Raw genomic sequence first — 15821 nt, 5'->3', positions numbered from 1 at the left:
GAGGGCCAGAGAATATCCGCGATCGAGACGACGATGCAAGAAATTGGAAGAGGATGACAAGAAGTCCAGTCATTGGGGCTACCAAGGGTTATGATATTCGGACAGGAGCAGTATCACGACCTCCCATACGAACACAGAGCTTGAGCAGACGCCGTGCATTAGCCTGCTCGACACGCGAGATAACGAGGGGCATCAAGTCCGGTGCATGAACAGGATCTGGAAACTGGCTCTCACAGCATGCTCGTACTGTACCATTGTCGGCCGAGAAGAGGGTTTCTGGGTTCTTTCGTAATGGAAGAGGTGCCCTTCCAACTCTCCTTACCGTTCTCCATCGCCTGGCGTTGCCATTCCGTTGGAAGCCTGATTCTTGAATGCCACCGGGAGCTGATGGCTGCGATGAAGTCAATGGCGTGCCATATCGCCTCAGGACAGCATCTACAAAGGCAGCCGTCGCATACGCACAAGCTGTGGTGCTGTTGATCGCGCTGATAACAGTGATCATCAATGAGAATGCGAGACATGGCGCTGTTGATTCTTACAGTGGCCAATAGACCAAACCTTGGCGCGAATCCTTCCGTCTTGACTTCACCCAAGTTCACCCTCAACTTCCCCTCTCTGCAACATACCGTAACATCGCTGTACGAACAGACCATTCCTCATGCGTGTGGTCACACCGCGTCAAGATCGGATCACGTTTCCTGCTCGCGAGACCGCGCAGACGTTCTGCTTCCTCGGTAGGTCATCGTGCCTGACGCTGTGTGACCAAACTCCTTTGGTATACAGGAACGCGGCTTTCCCCTCCAAGCAGGCCTACACTGATGATATGGCGAGGTATAAGTAGACTCGCGGCTGCTTCTTGTTGGGGTTTCAGATTTCAAGCGTTGTCTTAGGCTTTCTTGCGGTCATTTTACCTGCACTTTCGCAAGATGTTCCCCCCGACGTTCAAGAAGACGCCCGTCTTCGCCATGCTCATATCGATTTTGCACATCTCCCTCTCAACAGCCGCTTTCTTGAAAATGCCCAGAACAGACATGGCAGCCCTGGGAAACATCTACCTGCCCGTAACAGACTTCTCCAGCAAGATCTTCGACGAAGCAAGGCAAACCCTTACGAGTCAGATTGACAAAGCCCTCGCCGCTGGAGACTCCGAGTATGGTCCGCTGTTCAACAACACTGCCTTCTCCGCTTCGGTGTTCAGTCTGAAAACGGGCAAGTCGATCTTCGAGTACCACTACGAAGCACCCACGCTTGGGAAGGGATCGTATACGAAGGGCAAGCTCACGGAAGATACGATCTATCGAACCGGCTCTCTCGGCAAGCTCCTACTCATTTACACGTGGTTGGTGAACCTGGGAGAATCCGCGTATCTGGATCCTATCACCAAGTACATTGTAAGAGGCTTTGACAAACAATCGATCTAGCTTGTCTTCTGACCTCTCGCAGCCGGAGTTTGAGGAAGCTCAGAAGTCGTACAAGAACCCTATCATGTCCACAAATTGGTCGGAGGTCACTGTTGGGGCGCTTGCTAGCCAGTTGTCTGGCATTGGAAGAGATTGTTAGTTACTGTGGCTTTCCGATTTTCTGACCAGGCACAGCTGACTGACTGAGGCAGATGCGCTCGGAGATCTTTCGACACAGTAAGCGGCCTGCCAACATGTCGCTCAAGGAGTGCTGCCAGCTAAAATCAACAGGTCCTTCGGTGCACCCCCACCAGAGGCGGCGATCGACAGCGGCTATCCACCTTTACCGAATGGTGGTCTACCTTGCGACGCCTATGGAGACGATCTGCCGTCCTGCAGCCGTGCCCAATTTCTGCAAGGCATCATTGACCATCCGCCCGTCAACCATCCATACTACACCCCAAGCTACTCAAACTTGGCCTACGCCATCCTTGGTCTTGCTTATGAAAAAGCGTCAGGTGGCATGCGATGGGACACTGCTGCCGACAAGCTCTACAACCATGAGCTTGGCATGCTGGCCACCACAGCTCATGCTCCTGCAGCTGGCGCTGATGCCGTAATTCCCTACAATGACAGCTACAGTCTCTTCACCTTCGACATTGGTATTGAGGGACCGTAAGTGCACCACTTCCAATGCTCATTTGGTGCTGATCATGCTATCAGAGCGGGCAATCAGTACACCTCCACAAAAGACCTCCGCACATGGGGACAAGCTATATGGACGAATAAGCTTCTCGACCCTGTAACAACTCGGCGGTGGATGAAGCCCAAAACTTTCACATCTAGATGGACCAGTGCTGTTGGAGTAAGTCATCCGTTTGCAACAGGGAATGCATGCTGATGTGGGCGGCAGGATCCGTGGGAGATCTATCGCTTAGGCCTTCCTGTTGACGCTTTGACGGACGCATATCGTGTCGTGGACACCTACTCGAAAGGTGGAGATGTTGGCCAATATAGCACTGCCTTCAGCTTGGTCCCGGATTATGAAATAGGATGGTCTGTCATGGCAGCCGGTGAAGCGCCTGGCACTCAAAAGGGTCCCATACGCCAGATGCTTGTGGATGTCTTCGTAAGTGCTGATACTCCGTTTTGGATGCAAAGCTAACGCCTGTAGTACAACGCCATGGAAACGGCCATGAAAGAGCAAGCCCGCGCAACCTTCCCAGGCATCTACAGCTGTCACGAAATTAACTCCTCCGTCACTCTGACCGTCGACGGCAACTCCGGCGTCGAAGTCAAATCCTGGATCAGCAATTCCACCGACATGTTCAATAACCTCTGGCTCGCCGGACACAAAGACTTTCGTCTCTACCCGACGAGCTTGAGCTACCAAGACGGCGATATGACGTACCATAAGTACTATCTGGCGACTTTGTTCGGGAAGCATGGCTTGCAGCTACCGAGCTACGACCCTTGGTCTGATCTTGGGGAGTACTGGATCCAGCTTGACGGAACTATGTATAACAACCTGGCAACTGACTCCTGGATCATTGGGTTCGATGCGGATGGAATGGTGCAGAGCGTCGAGTCGCAGGCTGTGAGGGCGGTGATGTACAGGTCAAGTGAGTGAACGGTACGTATCGATATATACGAGTTAAAGCTACATTTCCAGGATCTCCACTGGCCTGTTACGAATGTAGGTGAGTTTTAACTGTTGACTTCAAGCTTCACATGCTCGCAGCAGTTCAAGCCTCACCGACAAGGACAGTTCTTTACTCTTTCCTCTTCACTGACCTCGTTCGAAACTCATCCCCAATTCCATCTTACAACTGTAGTGTCCCTGCAGATGCTCTACTGAGGTCCCAAGGCGTTCGCGAAGAGCAGCTCGTGCTTCACCTCACAAGCACAACCACGAACCCAGCACAAGCACTTCCACGCGAAAGTTTGGCACTAGCAGAGATATGCAGGAGCGACTCATTCTTACCGGGCCTCCTGTACTAACTAAGGCGAGCAGATGGACGAGACCAAAGACGGGACTAGAGGGGGCCGCTGGCAGTCCCACAAAGTCGTCGGCAAACCGTAAGTCATGGGTGCATTCTCGCGTCGACAAGTGCTAACGAGGCACAGATCGGCGATGCGCCATTCCACCGGGGGAAGCAGACCGAACAAATGTTCACCATCGGGAACGACTCGTTCGTGCTCACCAAGAAGGCAGTACACGATGAAATTGCAGAGGTGTGGGCCATGCTGGACGAGGAAGGCACCATCGTCTACAAAGTGAGACCACAGCAGTGGCGTGAACCTGCGAGTGCCGGTGAGCTGGAACTCACGCCGGACGAGTATGTGGATATGGACGCCCTGCTTGAGGAGCTACGTGCGAGGAAGGAGTCCGCCGTGATGCTTCAGGCTGCGGAGGAAGTCAACACGCCGGACAAGCAGATAAGCAAGCTTGAAGCTGAGCTGGTACGCCATCATCGATTCCCCTCTGGCTTGCTGGACTAAGGCGACAGACACAGTCAGCAAAGCGCGCGTGTAGGATGGCCGACTCAAGAACAGCAGAAGGGACGCGAGGTCTATGAACAGCTCTGCAGCGCCTACGGGCAATGGAAATTCAAGAAGCCAGAGCTGGTATCAATAGCAGCGGAATGCTTGCGGGTGAACCTACGCTCGCTACAGCACCAGCCAAGCACGAGCTCGGAATGGTGGGACGTCTTCATCTGGCTCTTGCACGACCAACTCTTGGTCTCTTGGAGAGATCCAGACCAACTTCCTGCCAACGAGATCCCGCCGGAAATTCCACATCTGCCCAGTCAATTGACATTCACGCTCACGGAGGCGGCACTCTCGAAGAAAGCCCAGGAGCACTGGATCAATAAGAACGTCGTCTCGACCATGGCCTCGCTCGTCTCCCTCTCAATGCTCCGCCCGATCGCGAGCGGAGTGTTTCCGGGCTTGATCGGGCCTTACGTCAACAAGAAGTTCCGACAAGGGATGCAGTTCTTCTACTGGAACATGAACAGGACGCCAGACTACACTTCAAGCCACATCTTCCCGGACATTACACCAGACGTCAAGTTCGAGGGGGAAGAGAGACAGAAGGCGATTGCGGAAGCTGCCCAGGATTTAAAAGCCGACGGCGTCACCTGGTTGCTGGTGCGCATGGTGTGGCATGACTACTTGATGCCAGCTGCGAAGGAGGGAGATGCTCGAGAGATCAACGCGATCATGTTGCATCTTCAGGGTGCCGTGCAAGGCGAGGATCTACGGGAGGATGGCGACTATGGGGAAGAGTGTGATGTTGAGGATGAAGAATGGGATACAGACGATGACAGGGACGGCGACGGCTGGGATGACGAGGAGGATTAGGGTGAGTACGGGGAATATGAGATTTGCACGGAACCAGGAGGATTATCGCGGCACATCACAGCGGTGCTACGATGCTGACTTTGAACATGATCTGAGCCACATATCGCAGAGGATTTTGTTTTTGCTGACAGACGCAGCAGTTCGTCTCGATGGTCTCGTCAAGCTGAAAGCCTTCCACAACATCTGAGCAAGCGTGAAGAATTTACAATTTTGCCAAGGCGTACCAACTTATACACATTGCCCTCCCTCCCTCCTCGCTCTCACCCTACGACTGCGTCGGCATATTCACCTTCGCCCGCGTACTAACCGCATCCTCCGCCTTCCAGAAACTCGTCACAGTCTTCTGCTGCGTATAAAACTGAATCCCAGGCTTCCCATAGAAAGTATTCGCCCCACCCCCAGCAACTGACTTCTTATTCCCCGTGAAACTGAACATGGGCAACGGCACCGGGATCGGGACGTTAATCCCCACCTGTCCGGCTTCGATCTCCTTCTGGAATCTGGTGGCCGTGGCGCCGGACGAGGTGAAGATGGCGGTGCCGTTACCATACTCGTTGGCGTTGATGAGCTCGATGGCCTCGTCGAGCGTATCGACGTTGAGGCAGACGAGGACGGGGCCGAAGATCTCTTCGCGGTAGCAGGTCATGTCTTTCTTCACGTTGGCGATGATGGTCGGGCCGATCTGGTATCATCGTCAGTATATTAACATTCGTAAGCTGAAGGGGGTGGTAAAAACTCACCCAGTTGCCATTAGGATACTTCTCCGGCTTTTGGCCCCGCCCATCCATCACAATCGTCGCGCCCTCCTTCTCCGCCGACGCAATCAAGCTCTCAATCCTCTCCCGCGCCTGCGGGCTGATGACCGGTCCCAGATCAGCGCCCTGCTCGAACCCACCGTCCATCTTCAAGTCCTTCGCGCGCTCTGCAATCTCCGGCGCCCAGTCCTTCGTCTCGCCCACAAACACCAGCGTAGACAACGCCATGCACCGCTGTCCCGCAGCACCGAACGCAGCACCCGCAATCGCGTTCAAAGCGTGATTCTTGTTGCAGTCCGGCAGCACAGCAGCATGGTTCTTTGCGCCCAAGTTCGCCTGACACCTCTTCCCGTTCTCCGAAGCGCGCTTGTAGATATACTCACCCGCCTTGTTGCTGCCCACAAAGCTAATCGCCTTGATCGCCGGCTCGTCGAGAATAAAATCCACAGCCCTCGCAGAACCATGAATAATATTAACCACACCCGGCGGGAACCCAGCCTTCTCCGCCAACTCGGCCAGAATCATACAAGCCCCTGGATCCCGCTCCGACGGCTTAATGATGCACGTATTCCCCGTCACCGTCGCGATCGGAATCGTCCACAGCGGAATCATGGCCGGGAAATTGAACGGGCAAATCGCCGCCACCACACCCAGTGGCTCGCGATAGCTCCTCGTCTCCATATCCTTCGCCACCTCCAACACCTCGCCCGGAATATCCGTCGTGATCCCACAGCTCGTCTCGGCAACCTGCAGTCCACGCAGCACATCCCCCTTCGCATCCGCGAACGTCTTGCCCTGCTCTAAAGTAATGCTCGCAGCCAACCGATCCCAGTTCTCCCGAATCAAAGCAACATATTTAAACATGATCTGCTGCCTCGCCAGCACCGTCGTAGCCTTCCAGGCCGGAAAAGCCTTCTGCGCGCTCGCGACCGCCTGCTTCATCTCCTCGTCGGTCGACTGCGGGACGCGGGTGACGAGGTTGTTGGTCGCGGGGTCGTAGAGGTCGATCCATTGCGAGGTCTGGGAGGGGCGGAACTGGTTGTCGAAGAAGTTTTGCGTGTCGAGGGGCTGGCCGATCTGGTCGTGGGAGGTGGGGTAGGAGGAGGGGGAGGAGGCGGCGGTGGTGGTGGCGGCTTGGAGGTGGGAGGAGGTGGCGTGGATGCGGCGGACGGCGGCTTGGTTGGCGTAGTTGGCGAGGGGAGCCATTCTTCGGGTGGTGGTGAGAGGTTGGCGGGTGAGGCTCTGCAGGGCTCGGGTGGAGAGAGCTCGTCGGTATGCCATGGTTGGCGGTTGAAGAGTGAGGGAAGAGGAAGAGTGAGATTCGTCGCAGCTACACCTCTGCGTCCAAGATGAGGCTATAGTACAGTACAGGTACTTCCAACCGTAACAACCCGTTGCTCTGCTACAAGCTCGAAGACGGAAGAGTCGAAGTCGTTCGGAAAACAGCTTCCCCACGCCCGGCGGCCGAGGTCGCTGTTGGAGAGCTGCAAATGTCACGTGCCGGCTGTGGAGAAGACATCAACATGAGAATGGTTGTGGAAATATCGCCGTCTTCAATGATGGCTAGAGGTACATACGACCAACACTGTGCTAACTGCCTCTTACATCCCCTTCAACAACATCTGTCCATCAAAACTGCGCCTGCTTCGACGCAACCCTTACCCCAGCACCCTCAAGCCCAACCTTGAAAGCATCCTTCAAGTCGGCCTTATCCCTGCCATCCCCCTCCTTCTCCCCATTCATCCCATCCAAGAACATCTTCTCCACCATCTGCTCCCCCGCCTTCTCCGCCTTCGCCCCATCCTCCGCCACAGCACCCTCACCCGCCACCCTCGCATCGAGCGCCAGCTTCGACTCCCCAAGCGCATGAATCTGCTCCTCAATCGTGTCGAGCGTGACAAGCCGAATGACCTCCACCTCCCTCGTCTGTCCGACACGATGCGCGCGGTTCTCGGCTTGGATGTCGTCTTGCGGGTTGAAGCCCGAGTCAAAGATGATGACCTTATTCGCAGCGGCCAGATTGATGCCCGCGCCGCCCGCTCGGGTCGAGAGCATGAAGACCGTGATGGAGTCGTCGTTGGTGAAGGTGTCGAGCATCGACTGCCGCTCCTGCATGTTCGTCGAGCCGTCCAGACGCATGAACTTGATGCCGATCGTCTCCAGCACCGCCTCCAGGATATCCATCATAGTGGTGAACTGCGAGAAGACGAGCACACGGTCGCCGTTCTGCTCAAACTTCGTGATGAGCTTCTGGAACTCCTCGACCTTGCCCGAGTCCATCCACTGCTTCTTCTTGAGCGCGAATTTGTTCAAGTAAGGCGTTTTCGCGCAGAAAGAGTGAAGCGCAAAGTCACCACCTTTCAGGCCGTTCGGGGACGTGCCAAGCAAGTAGGCCTCAACCAGGTCCCTTCTAGAGTCACCGAACTCCTTGTGCTTCAGGCACAGGTCGGTGATTCGCTCGATCTTCTTGTCATCGTACAAGCGCCTTGCCAACAGTGGGTGCATGGCGGCCTTGCGGAGGTCCATCAGGATGTTCGAGCTCTGCTTCGCGCTTCCCTTGGCATTGGTATTCGCCTTGTCACTGTAAAACTGCTGTGCTCGCTCGAACAGGTCCGCGTAGTGATTCGCTTGGGTAGGGGTCATCTCGCAACGCTCCACGCGAGAGAGCTTGGTGGGCAGATCCAGAACCTGGTGCTTCTTGCGGCGCAGGATAAAAGGCGTAATAATAGACCTTGCCTTCGCAATGCGCTGTGTTGAGAGCAGCGCAGCATTCTCCGTCGGATCCTTCGTGGTAGCCTTGTGCTGGAAGATGTAGTCCAGCTCGTCCTTCTTCGCCGTGAACATCTCGGGCATTATGAAAGCCAGAATCGCAATCAACTCCCTCAAGTTATTCTGCAACGGCGTGCCGGTGAGCAGGACGCGGAAGTCAGGAGTGAACTTCATCAGCTGTTCGTAGCGGTTGGACTTCGTATTGCGCAAGTTGTGTGCCTCATCATACACGCAGACCATTGGCTCCAACTGCTTGCGCAGGAATCTGTTGTCGTACTTGTTGACCGCCATTTCGTAGGTCGTGACAACGACATCAATCTCATTGAAGTCCCTCTCGATGTCCGCCTGAAGCTGTGCTCTCTCAGCCTGGCTGCCGTAGTATGGCTGCACTCGGAGCGTCGGAGCGAAGTACTGGAACTCCCGAAGCCAGTTCTCAAGCGTGGATCCTGGGACAATGACCAACGCGATGCCCTGCACCTCCTGCTGCTGAAGGTGCGCCAAGAAAGAGATGACCTGACACGTCTTCCCCAGCCCCATGTCGTCGGCCAGGATACACGAGACCTTCTTCGACCACAAAAGATTCAGCCAGTTCAAGCCCACAAGCTGGTAGTCTTTCATCACAGCCTGCGAGTTCATGTTCGACGGCTGACCCAAGAACTGGCCCTTACGCTTGTCCTTGGTCGAGCGCGGCGCAGCATCGTCGGAAGGACAAGAGCTCGCGGGAGTGCCAACACCAGAGTCGTGCGCTTCGCTCGGAACGTTCATGAGCTGCAGCTCGCCAGTGTCGGTAGTGCTCACGCCCCAGCCCTTGAGGGCAAGCTGGATGGGGTTGGCAAGGTCCTCGCACTGCTTCACCAGTTCGTCGATCGCGTCGTAGCTGGTCCAGACTTCGCTGCAGGTGTCGACGATCTTGTCGCCAACCGGCTTTGCGCGAGACTTCTTGCCACCCTTGGTCTCCGTGGGCACATTTGAGACCATCCGAATCTCGTCCAGGCTGGCGAAGGGACGCTTGTCGATCAGAAGCTGAGCTGTGGCTTCGGGCTGTGCAGAGAGATCCGCTAGATTCTGCACCGAGCATTCATTGAAGAACTTCAGCAACCTCTGGTCGTGACTGCTCTCCTCGACCTCCGGCTCGTCTTCGACGATTCCAGAATCATCCTCCTCGTCATCCGAGATGACCACAGTCTGCCTGGCCCTCGACCTTGCCGCTTCCTTGACTGGCGGCGAGGACGGCAGCTCTGGTGATGGTGACCGTTTCCTCCGACCCTGCTGCAGCCGCCTCCTTGGCTTGGGCGGTTCATCTTCCTCCACCTCCACCTGCGACGGTTTCCTAGCAGCCGCTTGTGTCGCATACTTCTCCGCAATCGTCTGCACCGGAGCCTTAATCTGCTGCTTCGCCGCCGGTCGAATTGGCTGCGACGACTGCATCCTAGCAACCGGCACCGCAACACCTCGTCGGGCAACAGGAGTGGTCGAGGCCAGCTGATCGGTGTCATCGTCTTCACCAGGCGCATCCTGCTCCGCTTGCTCCGTCAACCAAGCCTGCGCATCGTCCACACGTCCTTTGTTCCGTCCAAGCGCATCGATACAACGCTGGACACTCTCGTACTGGAACACAGTCTGAATCTTCCTGACCTTGTCCCGTAGCACATAGTCCGGTACATCATCCAACGTTTTGTAGGATACAGCATTCATACGCTTCGGCTGCGGCGCTGGTCTCGGCTGACGAGACGAACCAGCATACGCACTGATCATGTCGTCCGCAGGCTTGGAAGAGCTTGAGCTATCAAACGCAAACTCCTTCATCAGACTGCTGAACGTGCCAGTAGCAGCAGGAGCCGGTTGATGCGGCGACTCTTTCACAACTTTCTCCACCCTATTCGGCGTCGAATCCAGCCCACGTCCGCCTTTCGTGAGCTTACTCGGCTTCAAGTTGGACCGCATCCCTTGCGTCGCATCGTCCGAGTCATCCGAGAAGGGCTCGCGAGGGGGATCGATGTCGTCGTCACTGTCGCTCTCGATCGTGGTTGGGGTGGGCTTCGCTTGGATCCCGGGTGGACGGCGGAAGGCGGTGCCTGGAGGCGCCATTGCGCTTGCCAGAAGGCCATTGGGTCTGGAGAAGGTCACCTTCCTGATCGGCTCAGGCGGCGGCTTCTGTGGGGTTGGTGATTGTTGGGTGGGCGAGGAGCGACCGACGAGCACATCAGGGGTGTGGCGTGGTGTATTCGCGAGGGTTTGCGTTTGCGTAGGGCGCGTGAGGGGTTGTGTGGGTTGCGTGCGGTGCCATGGCTGCGTTTGTTGCGTTGCAAAAGTTTGCGAAGGCGATGAGGCGCGACCGGCGGCGGATGAAGAGGGGGAATACAAGTGCCTGTTGGCGTGCAATTGATCCTTTGTGTAGTCGAGCTGCTTGCGCTGGGTCGGAGGCAGCGGCAACGTGGCAGCAGTCTCGAAGTCGTCGACAGTGAACTCGTCTCCGCTGTCTTCCTGCGAATCGAAGCTCTTCACATTGTTCAGCTTCCTCCTCTTGTTTGGCGTGGTATCTGAGATTGGGTCGCTGTCTGCCATGTCGACAGGTGAAAGCGCGTTGTTGCAAGTGCGAAAGTCGGACAGGCGAATGTGAACAGCGGAGGTGAACAACGAAGGTGAAGCGTCAAGGTTGGACGACCTGACCTCACAGCGAGGATTGCGGGTCGGCGGTTGCGGCGCGTTGTAGTGAGTTTGCCGGAAGGAGGAGTCACAATCGAAGCGACGGTGAGCCAACAATGGTGACAGGAAAGAAAGCAGGAAAACAGCCGCCCAGTCGTATACACGTCAAGGTGAATGAAGATATTCCACCTCAACCTCGAAACAGCTGGACCGTGAAGTGACTTCGCCTCAGTCTTAAGGTTCAACTAGCGCGATCTTCGAAAGCTTGTTGCGAGACAGCCTCAGATCAACCGACGACCACTCATCCACCACCAACAATGCGACTCACTCGATTATAGGCAAACATGGCCACCAGAAGAATCAACGCGAGCGAGAAGACGCACCTCGACCAAGATGACTCCAAACTCGAACCCAAATCCAACATCTCCCCAGCCGTGCCCTCGTAAGCCCTGCATCCCATACAGCGAATCTTCCACCATCTAACGATGTACATAGCTCAGTAATAGCCAAACTCCTCGCCTTCACCGCCGCAATGATCGTCCTGCCGATCGGCAGCTACTTCATGACCGTCAACGCCGTCTTCAAAGGTCCTTCCTCTCCAATCCCCCCCACGTGGTTTCGCGGCGGGCTAACAGAAGCAAATAGGCAATTCAACCTGGGCCGGGGCGACGGCGGCGATTGTCGCGAATGTCGTGTTGATCGGCTATGTCATTGTCGCATTTCAGGACGACAAGTCGGAGCGGGAGGCAGACGAGGCGGAGGAGAAGAAGAAGTCGCGGTAGCCTGTACCTGTGGTGGTATGCCTATGTATTAGCAACAAACGCATGTCCAAAATCCTTCTATCCAAAGCAATTTTCCCGCGTCGAGACGGATAGAGCTTTCGACTGGGTCGAAAATATCAATATGCGAGTCCTGGGCGGAGCTGAAATGGAGACCATGTTCCACGTCAAAGCGAAACCGAAGGCATCGCCGTCGACGAATCTCCCTGCAAAAGTACAGAAAGACTGTCGAGCCATTGGCCTATGTCAATCCTGGCCTGTTTCATATCGTCTACTCCAGCGATTGGCATGAACCCTGCCATCTCGCCCAGCGCCAGCGTGGTGTTGATGGCAATCGCTCCTACAAGCAAACGAAACGAAAGCGGACATTCATAGCGAAGACATACAATCGCCGAACGCAGCTACACGTACTCTTGATATCGGAGAACCCTCCTATCGCCTCATCTACCCCTTGCGAACCGATCACATTACGCCGTGGAAGAACGAAGTAGTAGTCGAGACTCGAGCAGTGAAACGATTACAATTACTCCCGCTACGCGACCCAGGCCATCTCAAACCGTTCCTCAAAGGGCCTAGTCAACTCAGCGGGCACCACTTCAAATGCGACCAAAACCCCATGTCTACGAGTCCCCATGCTGCGCCGTCATGATTACCCAGAGCTTTTCCCATCATCAAGTCATTGCCACCCTTTCTCACAGACACGTGCAGCACCTCCTCTTCTGCCTCTTCAAAACGACCATACCTCCCTCAGCCATTAGGCATTACAGAAAATCGTCGTATGCACAACCCTTCCTCCGATCACAACTACATCCCGCGCCTCAGCAGCGCAGACCTCTAATCCTTCCTCCCTTTGCTAAACTTTCGGGAAAGCCAGCTCTTGCGTTTCTCCGGTTCTGGCCTGCTAGCCGGCGGCAACCCATGACTAGGCGGCGGCGGGCCGGAATTCAACTGCATAGGTCTCGGCTGCTGCGACGGCGCGGTATTGTTCCGCTCCCTCTGCCCTCTGCCCATGCCGTTCTGCTGTTGCTGCTGCTGGCCATACCCATTCTGATACGGATAATCCCCATACGCGCCCTGCCCCTGCTCCTCCATAATCGGACCATTATACCCATTCTGCCCCTGATTGTACGCCGCGTGCATGTCCGCCGGCCCTTTGCTCATCGAGTTCACTCCGTTCACGCGGTCGAGCGAGCTGTTCTCACTGCTAGGATCGGTGCTGTTCGCCCACGGGCCGGTGCTATCGGAGCCGTGCGTGTTGACCGTGTCGTGGGAGTTGTGGTAGCCGTGCTGCTGCGGGTACGGGCGGGATTGGTTGTAGAACTGCGGGTCGGACTGCATGCGGTTGCCGTAGCGCTGGCGCTGGGAGCCGGGGGTTGGCGAGCCGTAGTAGCCGCCTTGTTGGGATGGGGCGTAGCGGGAGGGGCTGGGGCCGGCATCGTAGCCTTGGAGCGATGAGATGTTGGTGCTCATGCGGTTGAAGCGTTTGCTTGGGAGCGGAGACTCACCACCAAAGTAGCTGCTTCTTCGGCTTGCGTACTGGTTGTGCTGGTCGAAGGGTTCGGCTTCTGTATGGAGTCAGTATCGACATTTTGATGGAAGAATGCTGCTGCCTACCTGGCTTGAACGTCGATCGTCGCTTGTAGCCTTCATCAATGGCCCTTTCGAACGATCTGATGGTGTCCAGCGGTCGTTCTAACCGTGGTCGAGTTGGATTTGACAGGTCCGGGTCGGCTGTACATCGATGGTTAGAGTAGAACAACCCACAATGAGAGGGGCAGACTCACCAATGGCATTGCCGTAGGCATCTCGGTGCTGGTGGTCCCTCAGACTCAACAGCGTCGACTGCTCACTCAAATTGGCCTCTGGAATCAAGGTCGGATCAGCTTGAGGCGTGCTATTGACGTCCATAGGCGCATCCATCTCGAACAGCACAAGTGTGGGAAAAGAAGAGGGTCTCAGTCTAGATTGAAAGCAAAACCCCGGAGTCGCGGAGAAAGTGGATGAAGTGATGAAGTGAAGTCAAGACAAGAAACGTACCACCAGGCTGCACCTCATTGATGGCGGCGTTGGGGTTGGACTTGGAGCCCTCGCCCTTCCAGAAACTATCTCGCCGGGCCTTGTCCTTGGGCGACTCCACCGGCTTCAGCTTGTTACCGTCCGAGCCGCCGCTCCTGTTGCTAGCAAACGATAGCCCCCGGGACTGTGCGCGTGGGCGGCTGCCCGGCGAGTTGGCTTGTGGCGGTGGGTGTTGGGTCTGGTCCATGCTCATGATGCTCGTAGGGTTCTGTAGAGATAATTGTCCGATCGGAAAGTGCGCCGGTTGATTCGAGGCCAGCAGACGGGGATCCGCCTCGGGGAGTGTTGCGCTATGGTTTGACCGATCGATGGCGATAAGGTGGTGAAGGTGGAGCGTGCTATCGGGGCGCGGGCGCTGCAGGGTCGACGGGCGTTGAGACGGGCGGGAGCGAGTGGAAGTTGCTTTTGCGTGGTCGGAATGACGGTGGAGTTTGAGGGAGATGTGCGAGTAATAGTTGGGGAGAAGGAATGGACGGATGCTAAGGTAACGATGCTGCACGAGAGAGTGAGGGAGGGTTTGAGGCCGCGCCAGCTCAACGTAAACGAGAAGCAAAGTTTGGGGGTTCTGCAGTTCCGTGGCGAGCTTGTGGTGGCTGGACACACGACTGGTTGGATTTGCTGAGAGCCTCCGCTGCCTGTCCTTGCCTGTCTGCTGCAGGTGAAGAAGCCTTTCGGAGTCTTACAATGCGATATCTTGGTCAGGCCTAATACAGTTGGCAGGTACATGTACTTTGGGCATTGTCGCTGCCTCGTCAGCCTACTCGTCACCGCTGACTGTGAAGATACGAATCTCAAACGATCGACGAGGCCAGCCAGACCCCGAGACCCCTCGCGCAGGGATGGCGGACACGGACGGGCGACGACAGGGGTACCTCCTTAGGTTGGAGCGATGACGATTAGAGTCAGCTCGTGCCCTCTACGTTCTCGACGTTTCACTGTGCGTAAGTAAACGGCCTGCGACATTCTTGCGTCCCAGCTATCTATATACACGATGACCTCGCATTGCGTTCTTATCCCTTCAGTGCAAACCGCAAGAGGTTGAATGCAATCGGTGTTGAGATGCCTGACGCCACCACCATCGTCGCCCGGATCTGAAACACGAATCCGCTTTTAGAAATGGAGTAGCATGTGGTTGTCGGACTCGCGACCGCGCTGTGGCTAGTGGAGGAGAGCAGATTAGGCAGATCAGGAAGCGTGAACGAGCGTGGCCAAAATATAATATCTGATGAGCATAAGGTATCCCCGCGAAGTAAATCCCACACAACAAGTACATGTATCTCCTCTCCAACAAGACATGTCAACGCCCAAACATCCGTAGTTTCAAAGCGTCAAACACGAGACATTCGACGAGACCAACGGCGACAAATATGATGCTCAATCCATCCATCCAGGAGGAGGTGTGCTGTCTTCTCAGTCGTCCATCAAGGAGGGGTTGTACTCTTCGACTGAGAAGAGCCATCCGCGAAGCACAAAGGGGAAGTTAGATGTGCGTCTCAATGGCCACATGCAACTGCCTCATTCACGCAAAGTCCTATTAATTCGCTGTCTGTACAACGGGTCGAGGATGAGGTCCACAGAGTACATGTCCACTAGCTGCTCGAGACCTTCGGACTTCAGGTCCACATCCCATTCCCCTGTCAGAGTCGACATGGCTACAACAGGCGGCTCTGCCTGTTCGACCCAATGAACCCGCTTACACCATCTGTCGCCTTGAAGAATCCAGGACAGCAGTAATGATGTCAACTGATCAATAGTTTATCTGACTTGAATACGATATGAATCCACGAACACCAGCACCAGATACCAGCATCACGACCTGGACATAGCAATCTCTTGTCGGTTTTGTTCATATCTACAGACAAGCCAGAACGGAGCGGAGCTACACGACAACCTGTATTCAAGACCGCGAGACGCAAGATTCCGATTGATGTGTGGACTCAAGCACGGGCGAGCAAGAGCCGTCCTCTGTTTGTTCGAACCCCATTGATCGAGGTAGAACAGGGCATGGAACACCATCGCTCAAAAGCAGG

The 15821-nt window shown here is 55.6% G+C and overlaps 6 protein-coding genes across 6 annotated transcripts; 3 read left to right on the top strand and 3 right to left on the bottom strand.

Moving 5' to 3' along the window:
- Positions 1–926: 926 nt before the first annotated feature.
- LTR77_003752 (uncharacterized protein) lies at positions 927–3030 on the top strand (the record flags this gene model as incomplete). The annotated part of the gene is made up of 7 exons (XM_064801007.1): positions 927–1391; positions 1444–1555; positions 1613–1637; positions 1692–2075; positions 2124–2265; positions 2314–2529; positions 2575–3030. The coding sequence occupies 7 exons, from the start codon at positions 927–929 to the stop codon at positions 3028–3030; spliced, it is 1800 nt and encodes a 599-aa protein (XP_064660958.1).
- Positions 3031–3569: 539 nt separating this feature from the next.
- On the top strand, positions 3570–4766 carry LTR77_003751 (uncharacterized protein; the record flags this gene model as incomplete). Its single annotated transcript, XM_064801006.1, has 2 exons — positions 3570–3863; positions 3957–4766. The coding sequence occupies 2 exons, from the start codon at positions 3570–3572 to the stop codon at positions 4764–4766; spliced, it is 1104 nt and encodes a 367-aa protein (XP_064660957.1).
- Positions 4767–5031: 265 nt separating this feature from the next.
- Positions 5032–6802, bottom strand: ALD6 (aldehyde dehydrogenase (NADP(+)) ald6; the record flags this gene model as incomplete). Its single annotated transcript, XM_064801005.1, has 2 exons — positions 5032–5448; positions 5507–6802. 2 exons carry the CDS (start codon positions 6800–6802, stop codon positions 5032–5034), a joined length of 1713 nt encoding a protein of 570 aa, XP_064660956.1.
- A 348-nt stretch (positions 6803–7150) lies between these two features.
- FUN30 (DNA-dependent ATPase fun30) lies at positions 7151–10855 on the bottom strand (the record flags this gene model as incomplete). The annotated part of the gene is made up of 1 exon (XM_064801004.1): positions 7151–10855. One exon carries the CDS (start codon positions 10853–10855, stop codon positions 7151–7153), a length of 3705 nt encoding a protein of 1234 aa, XP_064660955.1.
- A 425-nt stretch (positions 10856–11280) lies between these two features.
- Positions 11281–11718, top strand: VMA21 (vacuolar ATPase assembly integral membrane protein vma21; the record flags this gene model as incomplete). The annotated part of the gene is made up of 3 exons (XM_064801003.1): positions 11281–11378; positions 11432–11523; positions 11582–11718. 3 exons carry the CDS (start codon positions 11281–11283, stop codon positions 11716–11718), a joined length of 327 nt encoding a protein of 108 aa, XP_064660954.1.
- Positions 11719–12549: 831 nt separating this feature from the next.
- LTR77_003747 (uncharacterized protein) lies at positions 12550–13984 on the bottom strand (the record flags this gene model as incomplete). Its single annotated transcript, XM_064801002.1, has 4 exons — positions 12550–13280; positions 13330–13446; positions 13500–13577; positions 13753–13984. The coding sequence occupies 4 exons, from the start codon at positions 13982–13984 to the stop codon at positions 12550–12552; spliced, it is 1158 nt and encodes a 385-aa protein (XP_064660953.1).
- Positions 13985–15821: the final 1837 nt, after the last annotated feature.

Source organism: Saxophila tyrrhenica (genome assembly GCF_035928015.1).
Source record: "Saxophila tyrrhenica strain CCFEE 5935 chromosome Unknown scaffold_5, whole genome shotgun sequence".
In the NCBI taxonomy this organism is placed as follows: Eukaryota; Fungi; Ascomycota; class Dothideomycetes; order Mycosphaerellales; family Extremaceae; genus Saxophila; species Saxophila tyrrhenica.
The sequence above is the reverse complement of the archived record's forward strand: the minus strand, read 5'-3'. Positions and strand labels throughout refer to the sequence as shown.